General features: G+C 43.4%; 1 protein-coding gene across 5 annotated transcripts in view; it reads right to left on the reverse strand.

The window, feature by feature from the left end:
- Brinp2 (BMP/retinoic acid inducible neural specific 2) overlaps window positions 1-15170 on the reverse strand; it is a 100815-nt gene that overhangs the window by 38744 nt on the left and 46901 nt on the right. For 4 of the 5 annotated variants that reach the window (XM_039090413.2, XM_039090412.2, XM_039090411.2 and 1 more), the window contains one exon: window positions 8982-9326. In XM_039090413.2, the coding sequence (XP_038946341.1) occupies window positions 8982-9250 (269 nt within the window). In that variant the 5' untranslated portion in view covers window positions 9251-9326. Of the gene's footprint in view, window positions 1-8981; window positions 9327-15170 lie in introns of those variants that run through there. The other variant, XM_063272059.1, reaches the window with a different exon arrangement.

The raw sequence follows: 15170 nt of genomic DNA on the forward strand, positions 1-15170 counted from the left end.
AGACAGAGACAGAGACAGAGATACAAAGTCAGACAGACACATACTCTAAAATTAAAATTGATATTTTAAAAATAAGAAATAAAAAAATTAATCAGTCTGGTTGTCCTTGCAAAACAAGCAATGCCTTTGCCCTTGGCTTGTTTCTTCCCATAGTAACATTAGGAGACTGGAGAAAGCCTTTTCTGCATGATCGTTCTGTAGCGCAGTCCATGCAGTGAGATCTCTACTCGATAAAGCCTCTTGTTTTGAGATACTCATGCTTCAGGGAGTAGACAACACTTCTGGTTCTCTCTTCCTCCTCCTCCTCACATTCCACTTACTTGCCCTCCTGTCTATATCTCCCACCGAGGGCCTCTCTATTTCACTTAAGATTGAGCCACTCAGTCAGCTGAATAAGTAGGGTCTAATTGTTTTTTAGCTTGAGGCAGGATGAGATGGTAGGATTAGAATCCCTGTCTCACAATGGTGTCTAAACCTTGATCTTCAGACTTGCCTTCACCATCTTGTAGTATACACTGATGTTTCTGATCCTGCAGAGACATGATTAACCACCATGGGAGTCAAACCCCAGACCTCTGCCACACAGAATGTAGGACTCTCATTTATTGACCTTCCTGGAGGGCTGATCTCCCTGTATCTGGGCTGTAGCCCAGTGCTCACTTAGAGAGAGAGAGAGAGAGAGAGAGAGAGAGAGAGAGAGAGAGAGAGAGAGAGAGAGGGAATTCCTGACCCAGAAAAAGCTCATCTCTTGAAGAGATGAAAAACGGAAGAGCACGTGACTTGCCAGAGTTCCTGTCTGCTTGCTCTAGAGTATCTGTAAGGAGCAATTCATTCACGAATAAAATTAATTATTTCTTGAAGCAAGAATTAATCCTCTTTTTCTCTGCCTGACTGGCTCAAGATCTCTGTACTAAATCTTGTCTGAAAAGATAACTGATCTTGCTCCCTTTCCTTGGCCACCCTGGAGATTCCCTTTACTCCTTCCTTTCTTCCTTTCTTTCTTCCTTCTTTCCTTCCTTCCTTTCCTTACTTCCTTTCCTCCCTCTTTCTTTCTTTCTTTCTTTCTTTCTTTCTTTCTTTCTTTCTTTCTTTCTTTCTTTCTTTCTTTCTTTCTTTCTTTCTTTCACTGTGTGTATCAGACAGTAGGCACATAACCGCCAGGGAAGAGTGTGGCATTCAGATAACAATCTTGGGTACCAGTGCTTGACTTTTACCTTGCTTGAGACAGGGTCTCTTGTTGTTCACCATTATATACGCCAGGCTAGCTGGCCTATATACTAGCATTCTTCTGTCTTTGACTCTCATTTTGCTGTGGAAGCCTTGGGATGACAGAAACACTCACTGAGTGCAGCGTTGCCTGTGTTCTGTGGATTCAAAATCAGGAGGTCTTCAGGCTTGTGAAGCAATCAGTTTACCACAGAGCTGTCCCCTCAAGTCTTCCTTCACTTCTTGCACATTTTAATTTTGACATTTCTTTTTACCCTAGCAACATTAACTCAACCTGGATACGGCCCTAGGAGGCATGTGGTTATTTGGGGCAAGAGTCATTGGATTCTAAAGAACCATGGGCCTAACCTTCTAACTTAGCACCCATAAAGCCAATCTCTCTGCCACCCATTTAGTGGTATCTTCCTCCTGGGACTTGAGGAGCTACATTTCAATTTGTTTTCTAGAGTCTACTCTGTTCCTCAAACTGCTCTGGATTCTCCAGAAATTACAAGCCTCCTATTTCTCTATCTTTTGTATCCTCTTGTAGTACCCAGAATACTTGTAACAAGAGACCCTCTATAAGTATTTTGGTAAGAACCTCTGGAGCAGGTGCATGACATGGTAAGATTGCCTTCATCCACTTTTTTAAGTGTAAATGATGCTACATTTGCATGAGAACCACCAGCATTATAAAATTTTAAAGAGCTGCTTACTATTTTCTCACGAGGTTAAGTACTGGCAGTCCAGTTTTTTCAAAGTAAAAACTGGAAGAATTTCACTTGGCATAACCTTCCTTGAACACAATGGCTTTTAGTTTGTGTAATACATTCCCAATGTATTACATTCCCCCTACCTCTAAGAATCTTTATCGTGTAAGAAATCAGTGTCCAGAGATACAATTTGGGAGCAAAAAGATAAGAACAGGAAGAGAAGGAGCATAGTCTTACATATGTTGGCATTCAGAGTTGGCACATGGCATTGGCTGTTTGAGTCCTAATCACTTCAGTATCTGTAACCCCACCTCACCAGCTCTCTTGAGAGAGCCTCCAACTACCCATTAGGGCTTGCTTAAGCATTACCTTTTAAGCCCTCTTGCCTATCTGTGCCAAATAATCTAACACTTTCTTCAAAGGAACTCACCTACAAATTCAATCCAGTCAAAAACTGTATCCCCCTTATTTCATGGTTTGTTATTTCATGTAATCTAATGAAATACCAAGCAGATCTGGCTCTCTAAAACACTTGTTGAAAACACCAGTTGATTTCCTCTGAACTTCAAGGGCTTGCATGCCCTTCATAACCTTGCTCCAAGAGAGCAGCACACATCATTATTTAATTCTTTATAGACGTCAAATACCAGAACATCACATAGGTGTGCTATGCAGGGATGGTAGGTTTTCACAACAGAGGCAGGGATAGGAGTTTGCACAAGGAGAAGGGTACGCTGAGGTTCAATTTCTGGAATAAAATTCCTTGACAGACCAAAATGCTTTATGTTTCCTCTACAATCTAGATTGACATTTATACGCCAGAGTGACTAGTCAGTTAGCTAGCCACCATGCACCCTTGGATAGTGTACCTTCTAAAACATTTTTATGGTATTTTCCTTATGTCCTTGTTCCTCTAGTCTGAGAAGGGGTGTCAGTGACCAAGACTGGAAGTTCATTCTTGCCATATGCCACGAAGTGTGATCCACTTTGGACATCCCTTCTCTCCTTCGGTCTTAGCAAGCTCCCAAATCTAAGCCCGGTGATTTCAGAGACCAACCAGGTTGTACTGGGTCCTGGTCTTTCTCCAGAAACGACAACTTTCTTTCTTGCTTCTCTGTGCTCCTGAGAACCAGTGGCTCCTTCATGGAGTCCTGCGGCAGTGAGATAACACGCTTTCTCTATTTCTGCTGCTGAAATGAATGCCCAAGAAATCACTGGGATTTACCTAAGCAGCCTGAGGTTGACTTTGGTTGCCATTTATTTATGTGGATTGTGATCTCTTAATTGGAGATGGTTCCTCTCCCAGGGTTCGCTGTTTATCCAAATCAGTGTTTGTTAGTTGGCAGGACGTGGTTTGGATGATAAATCAGCTCTGGGGCTCTTCCTGTGGCTGAATCCGCAGCTGCTCTCTGCCTCCTCACCTCCCCATCTCCCAAGAGGCATCCACAGGCTGCTCCCAGGCCCTGCAGCCTTTTCTGCTTTTAAACTTTTCTGTAAGCTACTGCAACTATCCCATGAGTTTATGTGCCTTGGCACTAATAACTCCTAAATTTAACCTCTCCCGACTGCTATTCTCCTCCATTTATAATACTTCCTGTTCATAGTCTCTGCTCCAGATGTACTGTGAGTGATGGTGACCTCCCTTGATTCTGTCTCTCCTTATCCACCCTGGCCATCTTTTCCCTTGATTTTGCTTTGATACAAAGTCGTTGTATACAGGCCCAGGGTGACCTTAAACTTGTAATCCTCCTGCATCAGCCTCTTGATGCTGCGATTACAGGATGTGCCACCAGGCCAGGCTCATTCTCCATCTCCCAGCTGCACACACTACCTGTGATCAGTGCAGAATTCCAGGAGCCTCAAGGCCATAGTAACTCATCAGGGATCTTAAATGCTGAGTCTGATTCTGTGGGTCTGGGGAGAGACTTGAGGGTCTGTCTTCTTAGAACACTGTCAGGAGATGCAATGGGTCTAATCCATGGACCACAAATTCAGGCATGTAGATCAAATACTTAGTTCTTTCTGTCACCTTTTTTACATGTGACTTAGTAACAGATCTCATTTTGAATCCTGCCTGAGTCCAAACAGATTGCCTTTTCTCAGGGTTATTACTATGCTGCCTGCCCAGAACTTCTTTTGCCTTGTTGACTGTTCCTATTCACCACACACTCCAATTCTGTCCCTGCATATCCTCTATGAACTTGACTTTGAGCTGTTTTCTTCTTAGGGTCTAGAGATTTGTGAATTTTTTCCCCCAAGAACACAATGCAACCTCACATCCTTCCTTTCCAAAAAGAAAAGGCCAACATTCTGGGATCATACCTGGCCTTGCTTTTCTCCCAACCACCAGCGAATATAATGCTATTCGCTGTTCTGTATGATTCCTAACTTTCTCCATTTTAATATATTCTCTTCCCGAGTTTTAAGTGTTTTATCATAGTGGCTTGGAATTTTTCCAATCCCATGATTATCTCTCTATTAAAACTTTAATACAAAAAGAAATTTTAGAAAATCAAAATGCTCATTACTTTGATTTGTAGAACAGAGAGAATGGAACATTACAGCTAGAGTGTTTTGAGAACCCATATTTACACTCACACCATCTCAATTTAGGGCTTGATTAGGATGTGTGCTGTGATGAAGATGCACTTACCAGTCACAGGGAAGTGGCATGGGCAAGAGTGAAGAGCAGGCGACTCCACATCAGGAGCCCTAATGCTATTTCTGGCTGTGACTGGCTCCCTCTCTGACCTTGAACGACTCCATCTCATAGCCAAAGACCCTAATAGGCACTATCTGCCTTGTAGCATGGCTGAGAGAGGGGAGGCACTTAAGTGTTTATTATAGTGGGACTCTGAAGAGAATCAGAGGTGAGGGCAATTGGAGGTCACAAATGGAACTGGAGACAGGATCCCTGTTTCCACAGCTCTTATAAGTAGCTGTTGAGAAATGTTGTCTAAGAAATGGGCTGATTGTTTAGATCATGTTTCTGTGGGAGAAGCAAAGGCCGAGAGGTTAGTCAGTGGGAGCTTAAAGCTTTTAGGTAAAATGCCCAGACAGCACATAGACTTTTCTTTTGAGCATCATGCCCTGGGACCAGGGAGCTTTTGCAGTGGTCAGTCTCTGGAGGACAGGCTCCAGGATTACCACTCTGCTACCCTTGGCTGCAGGAATAAGAACTAAACCCATGACAGCACTAATTATGCCCAAAGCCCTCTGGCTTCCTCTAGTAGTGGTAAAGTGCTCTAAAAACAACAAACGAAAGAAGAATTCTTCAAGTCTAAATAGGTTTCTCTATGCTAAGCCCTAAACAGAAGTTAAAACAGTCATAGCTATAGCTCCTGTCTCATCTTACCGTTTTTGCCCAAATATTTATTGAAAAGAATTCAATAGCAATAAGTAATATTTAGTAATCACTAGTCCAATTGCCTTGTATCCACTAACTCACTTAATTTTACATCAGTCCTGAAGTGGGCACTGTTATGTCTCCACTTTACAAATAAGGGCATTGGGAAATAAGGGCACAGAGTAGTTTACCAAAGAGTATGCAGCTGGTAAACTTCAGTTCCACAACTAGAACCAGGACACCTTGCTCTACAGTCTTCACCCTTAAGCTCCTACACCTATAGAAAACCAATATAAAAGAATGAGCAACTTTCTCTGGAAGTCCATGGGCAGAGAGACTGAAATTATTCTGGAATGGTTAAATATTTCCTCAAGTTGAGAGTGAATGCTGATAGTTAACTAAAACCACAATGGCATCGGATGGGTTACTAGTAGGACATTTCTGTGCAAGCATCTGCAGCTGGGTGAGAGGAAGGTCTCCTGCGGTCAAGTCTTGCCAAGTCACTTTGCACCTTGCATTCCAACCCCCTAGGAAAATCGTATTCTTTGCTACCTATTGCCCCCCTCCTTTATATAGAACCATATATGGATACTATCTGATTTCTATATTCCAAAAAGCTTCCTTAAAGGATGAAATGAAATGACTCAATCTTCTTGGGACACAATAGTTTCCCAGGAAGTCCTCCTGTATTCTCTGTCAGCTGCTTTCTTCTCAGTCTCCTTTGAATAGTCGTGGAGAAATTTGGATATGACTCAGTGTATATTTTTCCCACTTTCCAGTGACTTGCTTTAGTCATCGTCATAATAAAGGTCCTGAATTTATCAGAGCCAATAGCCGTGGGTGGGATCCCAATAGAATAGGGCTACAAAAGAATTCACAATGGGATAACATCGAACCCTACCAATATCTCTATAAAGGCAATATTTTTGCTCAATCACTGAAGGCAAACCTCCCAGAAGGCTCCTGGAGCCTTGACCCGTGACCACTCTCTTCTAGCCCCATCAAAGGGCCACAAGTCAGAGTGCTGTGCTCCTTGAAGAGTGGTGAGTTACTGTTTCTTCAAGTACGGGTTCATGTGCAATAACTGACCCCAGAAAGACTGAACAGCACAGTGTAAGAGCTTGTCACATTAAATGATCAGAAAACCATTACTACCTGATAGAGGGTTGCTACTGCAGAAGTGATTTCAGAGACTCCCCACGGGTCAGTTCTGAGCCACCTCCCAGGAGTTAAGTGACTGCTAAGCTACCTAGACTTGGGTCTGAGGCTTAGTGATGGGAAAAGAATCTACCAAGAGGAAAAGAAAAAAGGAGAAAAGGAACAAACAAGCAAGGCCTTAGTCCTTCTCTTTTGCAAGCTCCTTGAAGTTCATGGTGATATTAGGACTCTTACTCTGACTTCAATACAAATGTACTAAATAAATTATTTTTTGTGAAGATGGTGCTTCTCTGAATCTTGGGTACACCACGTTGTGGAAGGTAAATTAATTCTCACTTTACTGAACTGTTCTCTGCTGAAATAGAGGTTTTTAGTTTTGTAAGATGGTCAAAGGAGCACCCTTATTTACCTTATGGAAAGTTGGTGGGGGCACGTGCCTAGAATCTTACATATTTACGAAATGTTGAGTTAATGCTCTGATTTCTCAGCTTTTTGACTGAGCAGGTGTTAGTTTAGCCAATCCAAAGCCTAAGTCATATTCATTCTCTCTCTCTCTCTCTCTCTCTCTCTCTCTCTCTCTCTCTCTCTCTCTCTCTCTCTTCCTCTCCCTCTCAGTGAATCTGTGGGAACCTCTTCTGTATTCTTAGAAGAAATTCAAGGACCAATACCATTTAAGCGAGGGAAAAGCAGTCTTTTCCAGAACTGGGCTGGGCTAGGCAGAGTAGATAAATATGAGCAGCAAGGAACGATGGGAAGATCCTTGGTGTACCAGCAGCCTAGCGGCCTGAATTTGTCCTCTTTGTCTGTGTCCAAATCTGGGAGTTGTAAACCATGTAAATGGACTCCCCAAGTGTCTGTTTCTATTGTCTTCCCATTCCATAATCTTCCTACACCTTTTTCTGATACCCCACATTAACCTATACAGGCTGCAAAGTTACTATAAATGTTACAAACAAAGAACAAAAACTTTCCAAGAAAATGATTTCACATATCTCTAATTCTAGTCTACAAACTCAGACTATTTGACTATAAGTCAGACATCTGACTATTTGAAAGTTAAACCTGTGTGTTTGTTGCAAGTTATGTGACTTTTCTGGACCTCTGTTTACACGACATTAAAAACAATTGGGAAAGGTTTAAAATAAGGAGATGATTTTCTTAAGTCATGGGTAGGGCTGAGACAAGGCTGATGAGATACCTCAGTCAACAGGCACTGAGGACTTGAGTCTCTCCTGGACTGCACAGGGCGGCAGGGGAAAACCGAGTCTTACAATTTGTCCTCTAATTTTGAGATATGTGTGGTGTGGTGTGTGAGGCTGGCCACACACACACACACACACACACACACACACACACACCACAGAGAATCATAAAGCTATAAACGAATTCATTAAAATTTTAAGTGTTAAGCCAAGCAAGAAGAGCTCCAAAGACTTTATGTTCATACTACTAGAAATGCATATGCCTAAAAAAATGTGACCAAATGTCTGGATGTTAAAGAATGAGTGATTTCGTGTTTCTGTTTCCGTATTTTCTTCCTATTGCTCTGCATTAAAACTGATTTAATAACTGGGCGCGGGGGTTGAGTTCCAGGACAGACAAGGCTGTTACACAGAGAAACCCTGTCTCAGAATAAAACAGCAGCAACAACAATGACAACATACTAATTTAGAAAATAAATGTTCTTAAATAGAGGGAACAAAATTAGAGAAGCTCCCGGATGGCTAATGATGCATTTAATGCTGATGAGTTCAGCAAAGAATGAGAGAGAGAGATGGCTGAGTGGGAAAGAATTCCCAAAGGGCAAAGGGAAATTTGAAACCAGAGACTTGTTTGTAAGAGCCCCACCCCTGCTGGGTCAGTAGGGTAAGGAACTCTACTTTTGCTGGGTGGTCTAGCACCTAGGACTGGGTTGGACTAACTAGACACACCCATTTGCCTTTCTTATGAGATAGTCCTAAGGATTGGCCTCTGTCCACAGCCAAATCGAGCAGAGCTTGTGTTGTCGTCAAGGGTAATAAAGGTAGGTTTGTCCCTGACCCAGCAGGTTCCCCAGACCTCTGAGGCAATAGGGAAGCTACCCCCTCCTTCATTTGCATGACTAAGTAATTACAACCCATAAAAGTCCCTAACCCATTACTTAAAGCTGGGCCCAGCTTTTGACTCTGACCTCCTACAGCATCCTGGGCCACATGCTGTCTGCAGGCTGCCTGATTTGTCCTCAATTTATAAGCAGAACGATCTATAAATAGAAACCCTTTTGCTAAGCCCCCAGGAGGCATCAGCAGGTTTTCTAGTTTGTATGTGTTTTCGTCTTTCAAAAAGAAAAACAAAAACAAAAAAAAACAAAAACAAAAAAAAACAAAAACAAAAAAAACAAAACAAAAAAAAAACCAACAACAAAAAACAAAACATGGGGCAGGCTTATTTCTCTACCTGATATTTCTCCACATTTCACCTCTAGTTCAACTTGAGGGCATTCTGATTAGTTTAGGGCTTGAGGCTTGAGACACCAGCTGTAACTGACTAGGCTGATCTCTGTAGGAGATTTTACTCACCTGTAGATCCTGTATCTGGTAGTGAACCCCTGGCGGTAACGCTCCATGAAATCAGCATACTCCTGGGCACGGTGGAAGGGGCCTCGGTCTGTGAGCAGCCAGTCCAGGGGAGCCTGACCAGCCGAGGAGACATGCTGTTCCGGGACCACAGCGGCCACCGTGGCCGAGACAGCCAGCACCCACCCGGGCACGCCTAGTGCCAGCAGGACTGCCCATGGGGCGGCCTCCGGCCAAAGCCCTCTAAACCGAGAGCTGCACGGCCACCTCATGCTTCTCCCAGGCGGTTAGTGTCTTCATTCTCTCGCCAAGCTCTCCCACTCCGTGCTGCTCCTCCAGGGCTCCAAACTAGAAAAAGTACAGAGAAATGTGAGGTGGGTACAGGGCCATATCCTGTCTGCGGGCATCATACATAACTGAATGGGGAAATCCTCTCTATTAGTGCAGCAGTGCAACCAACTGATGCCCTAAGGCATTGAGCTAAGTGCTCAGTATGTGTGATTTTATTTCTTTAGACACAAACTTTGAGGAAACACCTCTGTCGGCATCTGTAAGGGGCTCAGGTCAAGACAGTGATGTATGTCCTTACAGCCATGAAGAAGAGAGAATCGAGTTTAAGCTCAGGGGGTATGAATCCCAGTGCCCTTCCTATGTAGGATCCCACAAACGTATTTACATATTTCTGTAATTGTCCCATAGACTGAGTGTTGCTCTCCCAAGCTTGGCACTAGGCTAGGAGCAGACTTTTATCTCGAGCATGTACTCTATTCTTTATTGAAGGTGATATCGTGATCCAGTCAGAATAGGGGATCAGAGGAGATCCCACACCAAGAGTCCACGGAACTTCTCTTCACCAGACTGCAGAAGAGAAGAGCCCCTCCCCCTCTTTCTTTTACCCTGCTAACTCAGCTCCTGAATGCACAGAGCATGCGTGCAGACATCCGTCTTGAAGGACTGAATGAGTATATTCCCTGCTTTCTCTGAGTTTGAGGGAAGATGCCAGCAATAAGGCTGCTTTTGTCCTTCTCTCTTCCTGACTGCCGTGTGACTCATCACAGGCCTCTGATTTCCAGTGCCTACACGTTGTCTAAGCACAACTAGTCACCTTTATCAACCTCTAGATGCAAGGAATCACTCAGTACTGTGGGGTTTCCTGGAACTGCTGCCGTTTCTCCGATCTTTAATTTCTAGCACATGCTGTCAGAGCTCTGTGCGGTTTCTCTCGCCAACACCACTTCAGTCTGTGCCAGAACAACTTCCAGCGCCCAGTACCTGTAATTCATGGTCTGAGGATTGTCTCTGGCTGCCAAACCCTAGAGATAGGATACCTAGGGGTGAGGCAGATGTGATAATTCTCTAAACTTTCATTCCATTGCAGGGGTAGGGCAAAGAGGGCTTCAGTACATCATGCTTCCTTCCCGAGTACCCTCCAGGAGCACTCTGAGGTATGTTAGCTCACTAATCCAGAGAACCTAAAAGGGTCTGTTGGAGGGAATCCTGGGATTCCCAGCTCCAAAGGTATAAGGAGCCTGAGAGACAGATGCCTCAGTATTAGTGCAGGATGCTTTTCAGGGTCTCCATATGTGAGAATGGAGGAACAGAAGGAAGCCTCAGAGTCTCGGTCTTTCAAACAGTCCTCTCTCTTCCTTACAGCTATTGGTTTGCAGCTGGGTGCTGGGAGCTGCTGAGAAGTTGCCCCCATTGCTAAAGTTTGTTAGGTAGACATTCTAACTACGGAGTCTATTATGATGGGAGCCAGAGGAGTTCAGTTAGGAAAACAGGCAACGTGTAAGCCTTGATCTGGTTCCATGCCAAGGAACTCGGGGCTGTTTGGAGAACTGGAGTAGGGGTGAGAGATACTGGCCCAGCTCAACCAGCAAAGAATAGCAACGTGCCTGCCTCTTCCGATCTTAAAACGTGATAACATTCTCATAATTAAAGTAGCGAGGCTGATTCACAGACGGAACTGATTGATCAGTGAAGTAGAAGAACTCACAACCTTACACAGAGGTTCATGTATTAAAAACAAAGCCATCACAGACTAACTGGGCGAGAACGGAATATTTTATACATAACATCGAGAATTCAGTCCATGCAGATTAAAAAAAAAATTAACTGTAAAATAAGCAGAATCGTAGAAAGAAAAATCCCCCAAAATTTGTTTTTAAATAAGCTTGCATTTCTGGGGCAGGGATGATCTAAAACTACAAGGAGGGATCATCCTTGCATGTGGAAAGAATAGACAATTTTTATACTGAAGCAATTTGATGAGGATGCCCAAAATATTTCTCCTTTAATCACACACATATTCATCCATTGAAAAAACATAAATAAGAACTCCTAAGTTCATTAACTTAGACATTATGCTGAGAGCAAACAATATGCGAGCAGGGTGCTTATTGCCTTACCTGCCTCTCTACCATTAGCCATTCGTTCCTGTTAAAAAGTATTGCTGTGTTTCTTAAAGACAGATTGATGGAGGGTTAGGAAGTTCGCTCACTCCTTGACAGAGGAGGACAACATATTATACAAGTAAGGTGGAAATCCACAATCACTGTTGGAAAGACTCATGGGAAGCAGGGTCCTAAAGCGACCCCTCCCCCAAGGCCCCATACACTTCTATGCACGTTCTCCATAATTCTGTTTCCCTTGAGTGTGCGTGGGGCCTGTGAGTAGGGTGGGCTATCTGCTTCTATTCTTTGACTTTGAGTTGAAAACTGAAGGACGTAGAAGTTAAAGTAGAGGCAGCCGCTTAGATCGTGGTGGAAACCAAGAAAGACGTGTGGATAACTGTGGAGGATGAGTCTTTAGAAGAAAACAGCTGAACCAGCAACTAGGAAGGGTGTGGGGACTTCCATCACAGAACTGCAAGGGAACAAATGAGGTGCAAGAGGACTTTGCACCCCACAAAGATCAGTTTCCATGTCCAGCACATTCAGATTTCAGACTCGTGAAAACTAGAGCAAAGGACCAACTCCCTTGTGCCTAGGCTTCTGGGTCACTAAAGCTATGGGAGAGGGCTGGGGAGCCCAGACCAGACAGTGAAGCATTTACCTTGTAAGTACAAGGCCCTAAATGGTGTTTGTAAACTCACTTAAAGCAGCTACACAGAAACCCCAGATGCACTGGTGTGTGCTTGTAGTCAGAGTACTGGGGAGACAGACTGATCCCTGGGCCTGGCTGGCAGGACAGTCTAGCTACCTGGCGAATTCTTGTGAGAAAACACCTGTCTCAGGAGAAAGGAAAAAGGAAAAAGAAGCAGAGGGTGCCTGACCTCTGTTCTGTCCATACGTGTGTACATATATGTAGTAGTATGAGGTAATAAATTTGAATTACTTTAGATACAAACTTTGTTACATGGCAATAGGAAGATAAAGCAAAGACAAAAGCTACTGCAACTTCTTCTATCCTGCCAAGGGTCTGGGGTTTCATAGTTCCTAGAGGAAATCAGGGTATTACTCTGGGGGAAAAAGAGGCCACCATAGCAGCTTCTGGAACACAGCAGTATTGATCATCTCTCCCAGCTTTGCCCTCACTTGATGTCCTCCCTTAGCAAGTACACAGACCCATCTAGGGCCATGTGTAAGTTTTTGTCATCCCCTTAGATGTATCTTCAGTCCTCAAGTACATGAGTTGCATCAGATTCCATGTACTTCATCAGAGTCATTGTAAGACGGTGGCAAGATACAGCCTGGTCTGGCCACTTGACCTCTTAGCAGACTGGCACCTGTGTATCCTAAGTCATGGTAGCCACCACCTTGCCTGCTGCATGAGGGTTTCCTGAGGACAGGTGAGCACCTACTGGGAAAACTGACAGAATCAGAGTATGCTAAGCCTGCTTCTTGTCAGCTCTGTTTGTAATTATAGTTTTTCAGAGCTCACAGTGATCTGGATCCTGCCGGTTATAGGAATATCATCAGCTTTGGAATCAAATGATTTTGACTGCTAGGCAATGTCTGCTGAGTGCAGCAAGGTTGCCTGAACTCAGGGATCTCCATTCTTCAGAGAAATCTGGCCCGGGAATCGCAGGCTTTTTGCTTCAGTGGATTTCCTGAGGATCTGAAGACATTCTGACTAATAAGTCTCTTTTTAAGAAAGACGATCCTTAAACAGGTTTTAAAACTTCCTCTTTTTTTTTTTTTTTTTTTTTTTTTTTAAGACAAGCTAATTGCTGGTTGACAGTTGTATGATAATCAGGCTTTTGAAGGGGGGAATAGCTTCTGGCCACTTTCTGTTTATTCTTCACAATACAATCTCTGAATATTTTGTAACTCAATGTATCAAGCAAATCTTGACTGTCTAAATTCCCACAGCCTTTGGAGGCACCATTAATAAGCGTGACAGATAACAGTGTCTTTTCCATCCTGCCTCCCTAAGCTGAGCATCTGAGCAGGCCTCCATGTTACCTGTGAGGACGGTGACACAGGGGCCATGCCAGCCCCTTCAGGAAAAGAGTGCTATGGGTTTAGCCGAGAAGGATGAATAACTTTCTTTCCCCTCCACCCTTAAGGCAGTTTTACACCCCGACAGATAATTTGGCTTTGCACCAAAGGTACAAGTTTAACAAGCTGTAGATTTTTTTCTTGTCTGAGTGCATAAGCTCAAATCTGTCCTTTAAGCCATGAATTAAATGGGTCATGATTTGGCCGGTAGAGAAAATTAAGTATAAGGCGAGGTCGCATGAGAAGTGGTTTCATCTTCAAGATGGTAGCACTTACAAGAATCACGCCACCGCTACTCGGAGGTCACTACCTGGCTGAAAAGTTCTCTTGTTTTCTGTCTCCGTATGTGCTTGGTGTTTCAGAATAAAGGCACACTTAAGATTTGTGGCCTAGGCTGCTATTGTACAGTCTTGGCAAATGAAGTAGATACAGAAAGATGAATAAAAATTATTATGGAGCAGAAAGTATAACTTAGTGGCTGAGCACTCTGGTTGTGTGAGGCTCTGGTTACATCCTCAGTAAATAAATAAATAAATAAATAAATAAATAAATAAATACAGTAAAAGACAATTACTGACGAGGAGGTATTGCATTCTGGAGGGGTTAAGTGTTTATAGGTTATAAGTGTGAGGGCAGTAGTTTGATTAATAAAGCTGTTCTTTTTAAATATATTAGTAAATACCATACAAATTAGTTAATATGTATGTGATAGCTACTGCTTATGAAGCATGGATAATAAAATTACCTCTTTAAACAGAGGAGAACAGGAAGGCTAAGAGTGGATCCATGCAGTGGAAAAGAGGGCCTCCTTCAGCTGCAGATCCAAGTTTGCCCAAGTTCGACCACACCAGTCACATGACTTACAGCTATGGGAAGGAGTTGCGTTGTCTCTTACAAGTTAGTGCCTGGAGGCAGGATCCTTTCCTGTGGGAGCCTCCCCTTAGCTTCTGTGAAATGATTTATGAGGAGCGATGATCCCCACAATCCTGCTCAACACCCAAGTTCCACAATTCTACGCAAACAGAAGGGGCACACGTGCAAGGGGGCTGTGCTGTAGAAAGAGCTAAGCAGGAGAGAGATGAGATATGAAGCAGAAAATTTTGAGCAGTGACATTTTATAAAGTGATTAGGCAGTGACATTAAATAAGTTTTCAAGCCATTTAAGTGGTTAATTGGCCAACTTTATTGAGGAGCTGTTTTCTTGAAGGAGTCTGAGGGTGTCAGTGTTTAAAAAAAAATCAAAGAAGTGTTGTTTGTTTTTGTCATCCACAACATGTTGATGCAAAACCTGTTTATCCTAGAAAGGAGAGAGAGACAGGAGGAGTAACAAGACAGTCCCCCAGCCATGGGTGGTAGTGGGGATGCTATCGGCTTCCATCAAGGTCTGGGTCCTTCCCTCTGGTAGGCTGGCCATTGCCATTTTCCATACAGGCTCAACACAGGCTATAAAGGACCTATAGCTGCACTTCGCAGATCTCCAGTAGCTACTAGCATCTCCCCATATGTCCCCCACTAGTTAGAAATCAAGTTCCAACGTGAGGATGTAGATCTTCCTCACTGAATAGAATCAGGTCAATAATATTAATAGCTATTTATGCAGAGAGGAGCTAATCATAATTACTGTTTACTAAATGCTCTTACATTAATTTGAGACCTTTAAGAGGGGAGACTGAGAGAGGCAAAGGGGCTCTCTGGAGGCCACTCCACAGAAGGCAGAAGCAAAACTCAAAACCCTGATGTTGTGACTCTG

The sequence above is a fragment of the Rattus norvegicus genome, chromosome 13 (genome assembly GCF_036323735.1).
Source record: "Rattus norvegicus strain BN/NHsdMcwi chromosome 13, GRCr8, whole genome shotgun sequence".
NCBI lineage: Eukaryota > Metazoa > Chordata > Mammalia > Rodentia > Muridae > Rattus > Rattus norvegicus.